General features: G+C 35.2%; 1 protein-coding gene across 1 annotated transcript in view; it reads right to left on the bottom strand.

Moving 5' to 3' along the window:
* Positions 1-17,774, bottom strand: part of npffr1l2 (neuropeptide FF receptor 1 like 2) — a 32,683-nt gene extending 14,909 nt beyond the window's left edge. The window contains exon 1 of the mRNA XM_051109670.1: positions 17,555-17,774. Within this exon, the coding sequence (XP_050965627.1) occupies positions 17,555-17,709 (155 nt within the window). The 5' untranslated portion in view covers positions 17,710-17,774. The remainder of the gene's footprint in view (positions 1-17,554) is intronic.
* Positions 17,775-18,460: the final 686 nt, after the last annotated feature.

Genomic DNA, 18,460 nt, shown 5'->3' with positions numbered 1-18,460 from the left:
TGTTTTTTTTCCCAATGGTTCAATACAGTCAATACAGTTAGGGTATATAGAAAAACTCCCAACTTCTTCCCCAAGTTTAAAATCATCCTACATCACTGCAGAAGTACCGACCCAATGTTTACAAAGTGAACATAAAAAGAAGATCAAACGCTCTTTACAAAAAAAGTAAAACAGTGATCCCAAATTTGTAACCAGGATATGTCAATTTGTTTTGAAAATGATCAATAATTTCACTAGATAAGACCCTTCTTCCTCGGCTGGGATCGTGTCAAACTCAGTTCCTGGAGAGCCGCACCCCTGCAGAGTTTTGTTCTAACCTTGCTCCAACACGCATACTATGCAGTTATCAATTAAGCCTGAAGGACTTGATTAGTTGGATCAGGTGTGTTTAATTAGGGTTGCATCTAAACTCTGCAGGGCTGCAGCCCTCCAGGACCGGAGTTTGACACCCCTGATTTAGAGCCATTTGAAGCTGCATTTAATTCTACATTTAGACAGCATTTGAAAGCTGAGACTTCGAAATATCACCCGATGCTCCCAATATCCGGGCCATTTGTGTGCGCTATATCTTAATAAACTCTCAAAATATTCTAACTTAATCTCGTAACTGTTCCGAATTAATTCTCGAAACATTTTGACTTTATTCTCGAAACATTCTGACTTTATTGTAGGGACATTTTGACTTTATGTTTAAAACATTTTGACTTTATTCCCGAAATATTAAAATTTTATTCTCGTAGTATTTTGACTTTATTCACACAGTATTTCCACTTTATTCTCAAAATATTACGACTTTAATCTCGTAATCTTCTATTTTTTTTTATTTTTTAACATGGCACTAAAACGCCGTCATGGTCCAAACACTGCTAAGACACATTTATATGCAAACACCAAGTAAAAATAGAAAGCGAGAGAGAGTCTGACTGGGAAAGAGTCTATGTTTGGGCTGAAATAATTTCAGTAGTTGAATAGTTAAATTTATATAATAGTGGCTTAGAACAAACTTCTAGCTAGGATGCCTAAAGACATCAATACAATGCTGTCTTAAAGGGGTCATTGGGTGCCCATTTTCCACTTCTAACATGTTGCCGGTACTCAGAGTCAAAGCGTCATTAGAAATTACACTATATAAATCACACTACCACGAGGGGTTGCCTGTCATATCGACCGATCACATGAATGAATGCAAGCGGAGTCATTCTATGTTAGGATTAGGCGTGGAGTAGATGCGTATAATAGGCACACGAAAATTGTATTATATGCACGTCAAGCACATGCATATCATGCACGCCAAAGTCAATTTCAGCGTATGAATATCATGCCAAATAGAAAGGAAAATCATGCTATTGATATGCAGTTTTATGAGACCGTGCCCTCGAATTAGTATATTAAGCAGGTTTTTGCAATCATATAATTTTAAAACAGTAAACTCTAGTTAAAAGTGAAAGCATTCAAACAGTAAATTAAAAACAGCACTAATGATGCAGACAATAGTGACTTGGGTCCAGATGCCGGTAAATTATTCTTTTCAGCGTGTATTTAGCGTAAAAGCATGAAAAATATAGTATACAGTAAGGTGCAGTCAGGACTTATGATTATTTGTATTACTAATGTTTATTTAATTATTGATTGATTGTGGCACTATACAAACATTGTGAATTATGAAATTTAAAGTAACAGTCAGGTAACGTCACACCGACAGGCATCTGAGAATGGCTCGATTTGAAAAGGGGATATTATTTTTACAGATTCATTAAAAACCACTACATGGATTTTTATCATTATAGGGTAGATGTGTACATACACTGCCAACACACATTAATGTTCAAACAACATGAAAAAGTGAACTTTGCATCCGATAACCCTTTTAAATATGATCTAATTGAAGTGAAATAGTTTTCCAGGGACAGACATATACAGACAGTAATACATGTAACACAAAGAACGGCATTCTGAGGGTAGGCTGACTGGAGAGATGAAACTGAAATCCATGACCTTACAGCACTAATTGTTCTTCTGTTTCCATTGCTTTTAAACTAACATTTTAATGAGAGTGCTAAATCTGTGCTTGAGTCACAGATCAAAACAATTAAACATTACAATGCAACATAATTATCTAACCACAGAACTGCTATTAATACTGACCAACATGAAAATAGAGCACAAAGACTTGATGAGCACACTAAAGTAAAGTTTTGTATGTTCTTGTAATTAAACTCTCAGGTTCAGCTGGGAATAAAACAGATATGATACCACCCACAATGTCTCAGTGTCTCCTACCATTAAGGTCCTGAAAACAGCCTGTTGGAGCTGGAGTTGTGTCCTGTGGTGCAAAGCTGTTGAGTTTGCTGTAAGTCATAAAACAATCGAGGGGGGGCAGGCTGAGAAATGAGAAAATAAATACCCTCAGTGTTCTGTATCAATCTCTGTCTCAGCCAGAATTGAAGACGTGTCTCTGTGATTAAAGATACACTGTACTCAAGGTCGCTGTAAATGACTAGATAGCCATACTCATGTTTTTTTTTTTTTTAGTTTAAAGCTATAGTATTCTGTTCAACCTTAGAACAAACTGCTTAAAAATCCTCACAGCATGAACTGAATATGCTTTATTAATTAGAGATTTTTAATAGCATAGTTGAATTGATCTGTTTTTTTTTTGTTTTTTTTTAACAGATATTGCAGTTCAGATTCAATTAAGATTCAGTTGACTCTGTCCATCTTGCCTTGTCCAAAGAGCTTTGATAGTTTTTTCTTCTGTGACCTTTTTTAAATGAGCAATGTAAGGAGTTCTGAGTCACTCAGTTTAAAAGCCTCACTGACAGCTGGGGGGGAAAAAATAAGTGTGATCCATAGATGTTAGCCACTGTTGATTTTAAATGCGTATGCATGACAGCATTCGCACGTCTCAATCTTTCAATGAAAAATTTATTCCGTTTCAAAACACATGAATTATTTTAATCACACAAATTCATTTTAATCTCCCTTTAAGTGTCATCAGGAATCAGGAATGCAAATACAGAGGAAACAACCGAATTATGTCACTCAAATCGAGACTGTGAGAGGTTGGAAGTCATCAATTCCATTAGTAGCAGAAAATAACATAAGATGTGAATCTGTTTCCAGACATTCTTAAATATTTTGTGATTTGTTTACCGTCCTCCTATTGTTTTCATCAACTTATCATTTGTTACAACATTTAAAAAAATCAGTCAGTTAGTAAAAAGTCGTCCACTTCCAGAACAAAAATTTACAGATAATGTACTCACCCCATTGTCATCCAAGATGGTCATGCCTTTCCTTCTTAAGTCATAAAGAAACTTATGTTTTTTGAGGAAAACATTTCAGGGATTACCTGCATATAGTGGACTTTAATGTATTTCACTGCAGCTTCAAAGGGCTCTAAACGATCCCAGGCAAGGAAGAAGGGTCATATCTAGCGAAAAAGTATATACTTTTAAACCTCAAATGTCTAGTTTTGTCTAGCTCTGTGATGCGCATGCGTACTCTGTGTAAACTTCAACTTCAAAATCATCCTACATCGCTGTTTTACCTTATTTTGTAAAGGGCGTTTGACCTTCTTTACATGTTCACTTTGTAAACACTGGGTTGGTATTTCTGCAGCGATATGGGATGATTTTGAAGTTGGAGGAGAAAATGAGATGGGAGTTTTTACACAGAGTACGTAGCGCATCACAGAGCTAGACAAGACGAGCATTTGTGGATAAAAAGTATATACATTTTCAGTTTTTTTAGAAAATGACCAATCGTTTCTCTAGATAAGACCCTTATTCCTCGGCTGGAATCGATTAGAGCCCTTTGAAGCCCTTTTGGACGTTCAAACTCACAGGCACCATTGAAGTCCACTATACGGAGATAATTCCTGAAATGTTTTCCTCAAAAAACAAAATTTCTTTAGAAATGAAGACAGAAAGGCATGAACATCTTGGATGACAACAGGGTGAATACATTATCTGTACATTTTTGTTCCGGACATGGACTTTCAAAGTTAGACAATGGGGCAATTGTCTCACTTGGGTAAAAAATGTAGTATGTTTATAAGAAAGAGAAAAGCTGAATGTTTATAAGAAACAAATTCGTCATGACATTTAATTTGAAATCATTGCTTCTGGCTAAAATGCAAGTTCATATTCCATAATAATGCTTCCTCCAGGGAAAAGTCCATCCTCTGTTGTCCTCTCAAATCCACTGACATTTTTGTGTAGAACTGTTTTGGACTGTTTTTGCTTGTAAACGGTGCTTGATCTATGCATTTTTCTCTCTTGATTAAGACAAGATGACTTTTGACTGTACAAAGCAATATTATGGATAGAGGACTTGTACTATATTTGAAAGCAACAGGTAAAAATCTCTTAATGATGAATTTGTTTCTCAGAAACATGCACTTCACAAGATATTAACTGATGGAGTGGAGTCATGTGGATTACTTGTGAATTTTTGTGATGTTTTTATCAGTTGTTTGGATTCTGACAGCACCCATTCACTGCAGAGGATCCACTGACGAGCAACTGATGTAAAAAAATAAGTTTCTCCAGATTAATTCCAATGAAGAAACAAATGAATCTATATCTTTGATGACCTGGGGGTGAGTAAACTGTTTTTGAAGCAAGATTCATTGTTTGTAGAAAGAGACAAAGACGCAGGTCATTCATTCACCCAAATTAATCTCTCTCTCAAAATGGCCATATTTGAGAAAAAAAAGGTAGTTTGCCTCACTGAATATAGCTGTCGTTTAAGCTGTTGTTTAAAATTTGACATCACTGCCCATTTAGCCCCGCCCACAGATTCACACATAGTGTTTACCAAAGAGGCAAAGAATGATAACTAAATGATAAAAATGCTCTAAAAAGAACAAGGTGCTCTGCAGTGCCAATTTGTGTCAAAAAAAAGAAAAAAGTTTTTGCATTGCCTTTCTGCTGATCCCAACGTTAGGAAAGAGTGCATGAAATTTATTTTTAATAAAGTTCCAGACCACGTCAGTAAGAACTCGGTCCTTTGTTCACTTTATTTTACTGCAGATTTGTCTACAATTACCCATAGCGTCAGCGACGCAAAGCTTGTTCCCTTATCTCTGGGAACTGAGGTTACGTTAGTAACCGGAACGACACAATTTGACGATTTTCAAAAAGACGGAAACTAAAAGACAATGCTGCGCCATGCAACCTGGTCACTATTGCTTTGTCTCTTCTTACAGATGGTTTGATATGTATGGAGTTATTTATTCGTTTTAAACCTAAATCACAGTGGAGTCCATCTATGAAGAATGAATTAATGCTGTTAGCCAATCATAGCAGTGGGCATTTACTTTTGAGTCTACAATTCGCCATGCCTATTCAAACAGAGCGTTTTTCGTTTTTTGCGTTTATTATGATTTTGATGTAAAAATCTTGATAGCATTATAAGTGGACCTCAGAGAACAGTACAAAATAAAAAAACAAAGGCAGTTCATGACCCATTAAAGTGATTTGCATTTTTCTAATTTCCATCTTACCTCACTCTCTTTCAGCGTTAAAGTTGGTGCTTCGCACTAGCATTCACACTCTGCTTCTGTGAACAGCAAACCTAACAGGTTGTGTGACTATGAGGAATGATTACCTCAAAATGTAAATTGGCATGCAGTTTTCCATATTAGTCCATCGGTTGCTGACCCCTGGTCTAGTGTAATACCCTTTAAATTTTTTTTTTTTTTTATTATTAACAGCTTGTTCCTGTGGTTGGAGCCTATATGCAAATGAGAGGAGCTGAAAATTTTGAACTGACAAGCCTGGAAAGCAGTTCTGGTAAGAAATCACTCTAATCTCATGCTAACATAAAATGTTTAAGTATTATGGTATTACATTTGAAACAATGTAATGATTGTATACTTTAATGCTTTTTTCTGTGCTGTACAATTGCAAGTTTTTATTCGTTTTTAAAGATAGCAGCATGGGTTGAAATGGTCCTTGGCTGTTGACAGTTACAAATGCAGCAACTATAGAGGAAAGCGTTCTTTTACTGGAAACATACAACCTATCAGTTTTCTTTGATATGTTGCCTTGTTTTCTCATTTTCATATTTTCATATCAGTAGCCAATTTACATAAGTTAATCAGCATGAAGCAAGATTTTCCAGACAATCAGGCTGCATCATGATGCATTTACAGATATATGAGAGATATACGTCTAACGCGCCAATCACTGAGGAAACAACAAATACAGAATATGTCTTCTCAGAGGCAAATTAAACCAGTTATATGATATAATTCACTTACAATATGTCTCTACAGCATGTTTTTTTTATATCAGCTACAGCACACCTGTTTTATAGCATTACCTACCATATCTAGCTGTTTATTTTATACATGGTGTTGTCATCTTTCATTTTCTTCAACAGTATTCTATCTAAAAGACCCCCTAACTTGCACGGACTGAACGGAACTGCACCATAAGTTCACTTAATTGCACGCGAGTTCACTTAATTGCCTTGCAAAGTTGGAAAAGGCCAGAACTGATTTTACAAATATTATTGTAAAGCACACTCTTTGTTCTTTTCCCTGCCAAAATGTCTTTTAGCACCAGTTGATTGCCATCTTCAGACCATTTGATCAATCAGCTTAGCGAGTGGTGAATTCCCATGCAGTCCGTCTTCCATTTCGCTTTGTGATTCGTAGGAAATGCTTACTGGTGTTGAACATCACCCTGGATGTAATAAACAGCAAGATGCCCATTAGTGATGCTGCACTCAGGGCCATCAAAAAATAACCAGCTTTATCAAAGAATGCACAGCAAGACACATTACATCAGGCTTTGGGGGATTCAATCTTCTGAAAAACAGAGTCTCTTATATTGGCAGAGGGCATTAGAACTGCAGTATAAAATGTCACTTCATGATTTCAACTGATAGAACTGTCGGGGAGCTACTTTGAGAAGAAAGCCAGCAGCACTGGACTTCAGTTTGCTAGAGATTTGCCACTATTTTGTCACGGCTCCCCTGTGCCTCTGAGATCTAAGTGAAACCTTTTACAATAGCTTTCTCAAAAAATACAAAATAAATAAATAAATAAAATTACACAAACATAGGGCAACCTGTATGCTGTACAGAAGGCAAGATTGCCTAGAGGACCAATGCACAAGAGGATTCTTTTCATTTTCATCCATCCAGCTTTTTTGTCAGAAGTGAGCACCTTTATGTTGACTATACAGCCTATTTCACTCAATTCTCCTCAAAATTTGCCCTTAAAAGTTGGGGAAAAAGTAAAACATTTCTAGATGTGGGGGCATGGGCTTTAATGTCTTCATCTCTTATTATCTGGACATGGGTCTTGATAATGTTATATGATATATTGTAAGGTATTGTGATGCAAAATGTTAATTATTTCACCAAAATAAAAGGGATCAAACAAAATGTATGTTAATTTTTATTTAGTACTGATCTGAATAAGATATTTCACATAAAAGACATTTACATATAGTCTACAAGAGAAAATAATAGTTGAATTTATAGAAATGACCCTGTTCAAAAGTTTACATACACTTGATACACTTTTTTTTTTTTTTTAGTGCTTGTTGTTTATGAGTCCCTTGTTTGTCCTGAACAGTGTTTTTTCAGCATTTTTGTGTAATTAAATCTTTTCACACTGAGGGACTCTTATGCAGCGATTTCAAAAGGTTCAAACACTCACTGATGCTCCAGAAGGAAATGTGATGCATTAAGAAAAATGTAAGTATCTTACATAGCTTTTAAGGGGCAGTAATAAATTGATATTATAAATCTTCATTCTGTTCAAAAGTTTACATCCCTTGCTCTTAATGCATCATTTTTTCTTTTGGAGCATCAGTGAGCGTTTGAACCTTCTGTAATAGTCGCATTTAAGTCAGTGTGAAAAGATGGATCTCAAAATCATACAGTCATTGTTGAAAAGAGTTCAAATAGACAAAAATGCTGAAAAAAAAAAAAACAGAATTTGTGGGACCTGAAGAACAGCAGGCAGTTTAACTGTTCAGGACAAACAAGGAACTCATGAACAACTATCACTAAACAAAAAAAAACACAACTGTGGGTCATTCAGGTAACAACACAGTATTAAGAATCAAGTGTATGCATACTTTTGTATGGGGTCATTTTTATAAATTCAGCTATTATTTTCTCTTATGGACTATATGAAGAGTTCAGATGCAAAACCTTTAAAAGCCACCTCGGTCAAAAATGAGATAATGATACTGAGTGAATGCATAGTATACGTCCATCAAATACTTTTACTTCAAACTCGCTAAATCCCAGCCTCAGCCAAATCAGAAGTACCGGTACTTAGAAACCTATACACAGGAGCCTGATAAAAATGCTTATTTTAAAGAAAAATGTCAGATGGACTTAGAGGCTTTTGCATCTGAACTCTTCATATGTAAATGAAAATGTTCTTATTCCTCTTATTTTGATAAAGTAATTAACATTTTGCAGATTCTGCAAGGTATATGTAAGCTTTTGACTTCAACTGTATTTGGTAGTTTGTGAAAGTGACTCTCTGTTGTACCAAAAATGTATAAGTTTATATGTTTTTGCATCAACGTGTTTTTTTTATAGTAGAAAACATCATGCTTTTCCAAGCTCACTAACAAGTTTTAACGTTGGTGTCTTTGTGCTTCACTTTCAGCTTCGTCTTTTGATCTCTTTTTCAACCAAATGGAGGCTAAGAGCATTTTTTTTTTTTTAGCTAGGCTGGAGTGTATTAAATATATGACTTTACAAAGAGTAATTTGAGATCAGTTTCATTCTGCACAAAACAAAAGCAGCTTCTGTTTTAAGGCTTCAGGTGTGCCTTGTTTTTGTGACCCGTATATTGCTTTTAGAGAGTACACTTATAGCAATCTTGATGTGCACATCCATTACAAGTTCAATAAACATGCATGAAGAAATAATATTACTTAATCCAACTTTAGCGCACACTACAACACTAAAGCTAGTCGTCCTTTTATAATTTAAGTGTGCATAACCGTTTTGAAATCTGGTTGACCACTTGTTATGATCTTTTTTTTTTTTTTTTTTTTTTTTTTTTCACATTTGAAAGCTCCAGCCCCTAATTCATTGTAATTGCATGGCAAAGTGACAAGGATATTTTTCAAAGCATCTTCTTTTGTGTTCCACAGAAGGAAGAAACTTTGGAACAGCATGAGGGTGAGTAAATGTTCACTTTTGGAACATATCTTTGGAAATTGAACAAAATTGCTACAAGTGTTCTCACAAAGCCACAACCATCATGTACTGCTTGACCTTAGTTCAAAGAAATACTAACACTAACTCTACAATAAAATGAAAATTGGATTCATGGGTTGACCCAAGCCACCTCTCATCTGTGTTGGTCAGAGTCATTTGCGCACCACAAATTACTAGCACATTCATGGAAAAGGAAAGTGTTGTTTCTTGTCAAATCCTGTATTTTTTAAGTGTTTTGTTTGATTCACCTGTTTCTATGCAGTCACAAAAATGGCAACCAGAAAGTGAGTTTTTTTGTATAGACAAATGTTTGTATGGTGATCATTTTGATATGATATACACTGTAATTTCTAAAAGTAAATAATAAATCTATTGTATTATAAATTCCAATTGATTTGCAGAGCATGCATTTCAAATCATTTGCATTTACATAAGTCACTCTGCTTTTTGCATGTTTAAATACAGGGTTTCTGTGCGTCAAATCACCTTCACCTTTCTTTATATAGTGCTTTATACAATACATATCGTGTCAGCAGTTTTACAGTATAAACAGGAAAATAGTGTGTCAATAATGCAAACAAAATGCAATGCTGCTGTAAAGCAGCTCTTAAAAGAGGACAATATAATAGTCAGTTTTTCAGTTAAAGTCAGTTCATCCTTGATTCAGTAATGTCATCGTCAAGCTCAATTCAGTTCTCATTCAACACTGTCTGTGTTGAATCAACAATATTGCCAAGAATTAAGTTGGTCTTAAAAAGTCTTTATTCAATCTTCTGCAAATTACAAAAAGTCTTAAAAAGTTGTTACAAAAAATATCTTCAGTATTTTCATCTTCCTTTCTAATTTAAGATATACAAGATACATTTACTTTAGATGCAAAGTGAAAATATGAAGTCTGAAACTGAACTAAATTGGTCTTAAAAAAATGTAAAAAAAAAAAATCTTAAATTGGACAGAAAATGTGCAGAAAAAAAACAAAGAAAACATAAAATACTATTTTCATATTTTTGTTGATAAAACTGTCAAAAAAAGTCATAAACACTAAATTTTATTTGCTGCATTTCAGCTATTAAATTCAACTAACTTTTCTTCTTAATTTTTCACTTTTTCATTTTCATTCATTTTATGGGTCTGGCTTCCTGTCTCATCCGCATCCAACTATTTTTATCTGTACAAAACAGCTTGTTTTGCTGCTTGATATTGCAAATTGGTGTGTCTTACCATATTATTTTAATGTATTATCTTAGTTATGAACACACTGGTTTGTAGTGCAAACAGTTTGACCTTTTACTGCACGTTGTTTTTCTTCTCGATGTTTCCCTGCAGCGGATTAACTGGATGTCTCACCCACTTCTGCGTTAAAGAAAAAGGTGGACAGAGGGGATATTTCTAGTTTCTGTGTATGAATTTGTTGAACTGTGGATTATTTCTAAGTATATGTTTGGCAAAACTAAAGAGAACATTTAGCGCTAATGACTATATCATCTAAGTGCTGTTCACAACCTCAATCCCATTACCTTGACTCTGCAAATAGCAGAGGCATCTTTCGGTAGTTATTCTGTGAAAAAATATAGTCAAATTTCAAGCCTGAACCCCACTGGGAATTCAATTTAAAATGCTTGCAGGTGGAGAAGGAGGTAATAGATTTCAGGTGCCTCCAGATGTCTTTAAAGCTTTTCTATGACCCATTTCATTCTCAGAATAATCTGTTGTGATAGCGAAAAAATATTTAAGCTTTTTTTTTTCAGGAGGAGGTAAGAAGCTAGAAATTATGGAGGTGAGAATAATGAATAGTCATATGGATTGTGTAATCGCCAGAGAAGGTGGTGAGTAGCGTTCTCACCTATGTGTGTGCGTGACTGTGTGTGTGTGTGTGACAAATTACCACTTTTCAGGTCAGTGATGGAAAAATTAAAATGCCTCATCACATGAAAATGCCGAACATATCATTTTTTAGTTACTACCAATACAGGATTTAATGATGGGGCTGAGATGTTTTTTTGTTTAGCTGATTACTAATGAAAATGAACAAGCGTGAGCCTTGGTGGTGAAATGATACAATGCTGACATGAAAACTGCATATGCCAATTATCCGTGCTAATTTAGATGCGCTTCGTCGCTTGAATGCACCCAAATTGAACACTGACAACTTGAAAATTTGGCACACATCATTTGCCTGTGGCCTTTTGTGCAAAGTCAGTATAATTAGTATTTTAATTTATTATAGTCTTGGCCAACATCTACCCTTCCTGTGGAGTTTACAAGTCTTCTGGACTATGAGCTACTGGCATGGGATCAAGGTTTGGTTAGTTTGCATGGCCCTGTTATGCCCTGCTGGTAGAAGTCTGAAAAGACTGACAAACACCATCTGGCGACAATACATTGATGGGAATGAAAGTATGTATAAATAAAAGAATGTGCTAAATTGTTTCTACCTTTAAAGTGTGCCTTTACAGTGTTTTGCACAGGAATGTACAGTATTTGCTTACTTGTAGAATACATTTAAAGAGCTTTTGCAGAAAGAAAATTTTGTGATGACTGGCACTATAGTAAACTAGTATTTGTTATGTTTTTTTTTTTTTGTGCTCTTTGTGTGTTGATCTACCCTTTAATCTCTTTTCTGTTCGTTTTCTGTTTGTGTCCAACTGAATCTTGTTTTATTAGTCCTGCTATCACATATAGTATTTGTGCTCTTATGTGTCTTCAGTTATTTGTTCAGTCCTCTCTTTGTGTGGTTTGTAAAGTTTTGGCACAGTTGTTTTCACATTATTCATGTATTGGATTTTTGTATCTCAACTTGAAAATTAGGCTGCAATGCAGCTTGAGTGATGTCAACTACTTGAAAAGATGTGTTAGGATTAGGTTGGGAGGATTTAGACATTTAGAAAATCTTATGAGCCCACATTATAAAAGAGTGGTCATATAATACATTTGATTTTCCCAGCGGTCCACTTTAAATGTTAGTAATGTTTTATGACTATTTTCTTTTTGCACCTTGGAATCAAATAGGCCATTTTTTGCTACTGTGCCTGCAGTGATTTTTGCACTGATTTGCAGGAACAGGAATAAGCGCCAAAGCAAATATGAATTAAACAGTGCTTGGGGAGATGCTAGGCATCAGTTTGATGTTTTTATTTTTTGGCTGCTGCTTCTCTTGCCATCCTCATGCAATTTCATTGGCTGTTGCTCATCACTGCTCTCTTGCTAGTCAGGACAGAGCACACATCTGAGACGACCTCCCCCCCCCCAAAAAAAAAAAAAACCTTTCTCACAAATGTATGTGTGTCTTCTAACAGTGTTTTTACATGATTCTTGGTTCAATCATCAAGTTCAAGTGATTCCTAAAAAGCTATGTCTAGCAATCTAAAAATATAATTTCATCATACTATACATCATAAATATACACAGTACACACATATGTCTACTGTGTTTATTTATTATGTACAGTATATATTTTAAAAATTTACATGTATATATTTTATTTTGGATGTGATTAATTATATTTAATATATAAATTATGTATCGCCCAGCACTAATAAAATAAAAGAAGTCTCTTACGCTCACCAAGGCTGATTTTATTTGATTAAAAATAACTTTCTTTCTTTATTTTTAATATATAATTAATATATAATTCACTTATGTGATGGCAAAGCAGCCTTTTTCCAGCCTTTAGTGTCACATGGTCCTTCAGAAATCATTTTAATTGCTATTTATTATTTTGGATTACTATTTGTGCCTAATTATTTATAATGGTTTTTATTATTATCACTGTTGAAAACAGCTTTTGCTGCCTATTGTTTTGTGAAATCTGTGATATTTTTTTCAGTATTCTTTGATGAATAGAAAGTTGAATGAACAGCATTTATTTAAAATAGAAATCTTTTCTAACATTATACATTTCTTAACTCTTTTTCAGCATTAACAATAAGAAATGGTTTTGAGCATCAAATCAGCATATAAGAATGATTTCTGAAGGATCATGTGATACTGAAGACTGGAGTAATGATGCTGAAAATTCAGATTTGCCATCACAGGTATAAATAACATTTACAATATATTACAATAATACTGTAAATATAAATTGTAGCAGTATTTCACAGTGTTACTGTTTTTACTGTATTTTTGATTAAACAAATGCAGCCTCAGTGAAAATGAGAATACATAAATCATTATATAAATACACACACATACTCTACAGTATGTAACACATGCTGTCACTATGTCCTCTGTGCATAATTTGCTGGTCTGTAGTTTATCACTGAGTCATTCTGCAATCCCCTCTGCTTCAGCATTTTCATGGTTATGCATATGCGTACAGATTTCCACTCTAACTGTCAGATACTGTATAGCAGTCTAAGGACTCTAAGCCAGAATTACACTCAGCACCTCTTCAAAAGCATGGAGTACTTTGCTGGACCAAAAGCCCTGTTTCCGTTCTATTTTTCTAGCATTTAAGAGGTTACGCAGAACACCAGATGGCCGCATTATAATGACAGTAGACAAGTCCTGTATCATATGTTAATGCAACTCCTATCTAAATAATCACAGACAGATAACACTTTGCTTTATATTTTTTCATTGATGATGTTTTTTCATTTCAAACACCAACTCCAAGACCACTTGTACAAAAGCTTTGCTCAAGTACTGCTAGTCTTTGCAGCTCTTTCATCTTTTGATTAGTCTGGCAGATCCTGACTGCGATATCAATTGCAATATAAATTTCTTTCCTGAGTTCATCTGCTCCCTCCTTCAGAATCAATTCACTGCAGCATAACTCAAGCATATCCGGAAGTACCTCACTCAAACCACAAACCGGATCTAAATTACAGTCAAATAATCAGATGTGTTTATTCCGTCAGGTTGTGACAGCTTCATTTTACCTCACCAAACATTTCATTGACGGAGCTCTCCTGTTGTTAGAAAGTCATGTCGAGTTCTGCCAGCAGGAATTGAAATTGAATTTCTATTCAAACAAAAGCAAATGCACTACTGTAGAGGCTTTCATTCTTTTTATTGTACAAAGCGCTTTAGATTGCTGTCTGCAGACTTTATATTACTGCCCAGCAGACTTCACCCAAATGCTACTTTTATTTCTTAGAGTAACTCATGGAAATGGAATGTAAAACACTAATTATGATGGTATGAGGGCTTTGTTATGTCAGTGACTCTAATACCTAAATTACATATTTCTTAGAACTCGCATGCTTTATGCTCTGACTGACAGACCTGGAACTCTTAACACAAAAATCCCCAAAAATGCAATGGATAAAGAGCATTCACTGAAATCTGTGACACCAGCTTGCGATCCTGTCTGCTTCCACTGCTTTTTTCCCCCAAACTTTAACTACATTTCATGCAGATATTGCAATATAGCAATCTTCAAGCTAACTGGAGCAGGTTGTAATAAAATGTTTTCTAATCTTCAATCCAAGCTACTGTGGCAAAAGATAAGAGACAGGAAAAGGACTTTTTGAAAGGTGATGTTGAAATAACTCATGTGGAACAGCTTTTTCATTAAAATTGTAAATATGCAAATATTGCAGGGCTACTAAATTAAACATCCGAGGAAGCTTTTATACAAGGGATTCAAACCCGAATGCACTAATGACAGCTGTGTTTGCACTGCTAATAATACTGCAACAATCACTCTGACCGATATTTCTACTTAAAAGTTCATTTGTTCTTCAACACCGAGTCTATACCAGGGGCGGATCCACCGGGGTGGCACGGGGTGGCAACTGCCACCCTAAGAAAAAGCTGTGCCACCCCACCTGCCACCCCAGAATTATCACAGAATAAAATATAAATGTAAGCAGTGTTTCATGTGCTACTTTTCAGCCGCAGCGATGACAAAAAACACGTTTTGCAATAAAATATGCACCATAGTTGCACGCGCAAGCAGCGCGCTCAGTGTATTCGACTTCATTAACAAATGACTCTTATGAACCGGTTCGTTTTGAGACAAAAACACAAACCGCGGCCCAGTTCACTAACGAATTGTTTTCCTTTTTGTTCGTGAATCAGATAATTACTGCTTCTCGGCTAACTCAGAAGTCCTCTGAAACATCTAACCACGTCCGGATATGTCTGAGATTCATCGCGTAATTGTTTGGTGATCCGATTCTCTGACCGCTCGCACCACGTTCATCATGGATATAGGCCTTTTTGCCGGATCCGACGAAACAATAATAGCATGAAATCAATAAGAAGATGCCGGTCACGGAAACTAATAGCAGAGTTAGGTAAGCATTTGGTCGTATTGCAGTTTTCTCGATTGTTAACACAATGTAACTGATATTAGTTGGCTTATATTCCCAAACCATTCATTCAGTGCTAAAAACAAAGACACATTTCTCAAAAAGTTTAACAATAAGTAAGTTAAACATTAAGTAGCAAAACTGATGACACATCAATCAGAATCTCTGCATCCAACAACCATTTTTTATGTGTAGCCTACTGCATTTTTGCAGAACTGAGAAATGACTACCTAGAGATATAGTCTTGTGTCAGGAGACCAAATAGTACTGTATACTCTAATGAAATTTAGCCAAATGTGCAGAGGATGCTGAATTTAATTTTTAATTTTATTTTTTTTACTGTACTGTATTGTGGTGTATACCAAGTTCATATACAGTTCTTTGTTATTTAAACTTTTCTAGTATTTTTAATCTGCTGCAAGATTACTTGCAAGACTACAGTAGCAAAATGAAAATATTTTTTCCCAAACATTAATTGTTGAATTAGCAATCTGTAATTTAATTTATGTTGTATACCGTAGTAGACAATAAGTTGCAAATTAATTCCTAATAAGAGTTTTTTGTTAGTATTATTGATCTCATGAGTGTTCACTGGGCAGGAAAGTCATCATTGTATTTGAATTGTGTGTAATCATTTAAGACCTGTAATAACTAGATTGAAACGTTTGAAAGACAAATAAATTTATCCTGGCTTGTCTTAAGACTTGTTTAAAAACATAAATAGTTTGGTCAGTTACAGATTTTGGCTAAAGTGTTGCTAGTTGGTTGCTAGGATATTCTGGGTGGTTGCTAGGCTCTTGCTATGCAGTTGCTGGGGTGTTGCTAGATTTTATGGTTGATTGTGTGTTATGAGTGATTACAGACATTCCCACCTCTGTTAATAACAGAAAATCAAACATTGTTTCCAAAAGTGATCCAGTTTCAGTGCTTTGATATTATAATATTTCTTTCTAAATTTATTTTTCTATGTTAGTAAATTAACATTAAATCATCAACATTAACATCTTAAACTAAAACGTGATATATACCATCTAAGTAGTAATTTAATAGAATCGCATGTCTTCTTTAGTGATACAAGCTCTGAAACATTTACTGTATAACCTGAAGTTTTTTTTTTTTTTTTTTTTTTTTTTCATATATATTGTTTATGGACTTGGTGCCATGATGGACATTGAAATGTTGTTATTTATTTTTCATTTTAAACAGTATAGATCATTACTTAATGGTAATGCAACATTTGTGAACACAACTGTGTATGTCAGACTATAAACCCCCAAAAACTATGGATGGGGGCTTTCTTTGGAGTTGCCACCCCTCATAGACCCCATGCCACCCCTTTGCCACCCTAAAAATTATTTTCTAGATCCGCCCCTGGTCTATACTAAATGAAACGGATAAATAAAGGCATCCAACAACAGCCTTACACGAAAGGTATACGAAGCAGGCAAACTTAATTGTATGTGATTATGTTGTTATTACTGTGTCAAACGCAGTGTTGGCAAAACAGTCATCAAAAATGGATTCGTAAAGGCTCATGGGTTCGATTCCGAGGGAACGCAAGAACTGATAAAATGTAAATGGAATGTGTTTTGCTTTGGATAAAAGCGTCTGCCAAATGCACAGATGTAAATACTTTTGCATATCAGTCAAACAACCAGTATTGGTCATAATAACATTGCTCAGCTCAAAATATAAGCAACATATATATTTAGATGACTTGCATTAAAGTTGATTTTAAAAGAGCAATTACAGTAATTACTGCAATAATAAAGTTGTGAGACGGGAAAGCACGATTTACCTGAAACAAGCACAACTGCAACTTTTGGATGTGTGGCTAGGCGACTGTTCTGCACAAAACCACCACAGCTCTCTTCATTCATTCATTTAAATGAATACCCAAACGATATCTCAAGACTTAAAAAAAAATGTTACTCGCAATGGATGCCTGTTCTTTGCATTTTCCTCTGCAGCTATATTGTAACTGTCCCTATTCAACAACAACAACAAAAAAAAAAAAAAAAAAAAAAAAACCTACAAGTAAATAAATAATAAATAAAGCAGACTAAAATGTCATTATGTATAAAACTTACCTGCAAACGTGGACTGTACACTTTTCACTCCTGTGCCCCGGTGTCACACTGCAATTAAATGTCTTTATGCTACTTTTAACTGCAGCTTTAAAAAATACAGAATGGCTTGAATAGGTTGGCAGTATACGATAGAATTCCTTTGTCGCCACGTTCATAAATGAACTAGTGTGGCTAAGAAAGCTTGAAGGACGGCTGGTGATCACGTCGTGTTATTGGCATCTCCGATGATCCGCTCTGCGCTCCCGGTGAAGCTCTGAGTCAACAAGTAGCGCGCACAGGAGAACCCTTTCAATCATATTCACAGCTTCTCTCAGCCCCTCTACGCGCTGTCTCTCATCCAAGCCACGTCTCTTGCTCCCACTGTCTCACAACACTGAGTGAGACAGCACTGTGTCATCTGCAAACACCAGCACACTCATTCTTTTCAGCTTTTAATTAGTTGTTCAGAACGCTGCATCTTGGTAATTCAATGTAATACTCCATCATCTTAAAATATTGGATAAAATATTTAATTTGGGTAATTATTTTTCTTTTCAAATTTCTATTACACAAATATCACAAGTAACGAGTGAATTAAAAAAAAAATAGTCACAATAAATTTAAAGGAAACAAAGATTATTGAAGTAGCCTAGCTTATGTATTACAAGAAAATACTATTTTAGTCAGACAACTGCGTACGAGCTTTAAGTAACTGTTCTGGGTTCATTTCGAGTCGATAATAAAGAGTGAGACGAAGGTTAGCTTAATTCAGCTGCCACTCCGATGATCCATCGTGATTGCGATTATTGATTTGTTCGTTCTGAAATCGAACTGTATGTTTGATTCGCTAAAAAGAACCGAGTCATTCGTTCGTCAGTCCCCCTGGTGAAAAAACCAGCATATGCTGGTTAGTTAGGTTTTGATGCT

Source organism: Labeo rohita, chromosome 5, assembly GCF_022985175.1.
Source record: "Labeo rohita strain BAU-BD-2019 chromosome 5, IGBB_LRoh.1.0, whole genome shotgun sequence".
In the NCBI taxonomy this organism is placed as follows: domain Eukaryota; kingdom Metazoa; phylum Chordata; class Actinopteri; order Cypriniformes; family Cyprinidae; genus Labeo; species Labeo rohita.
This window is presented reverse-complemented; position numbering and strand designations above follow the sequence as displayed.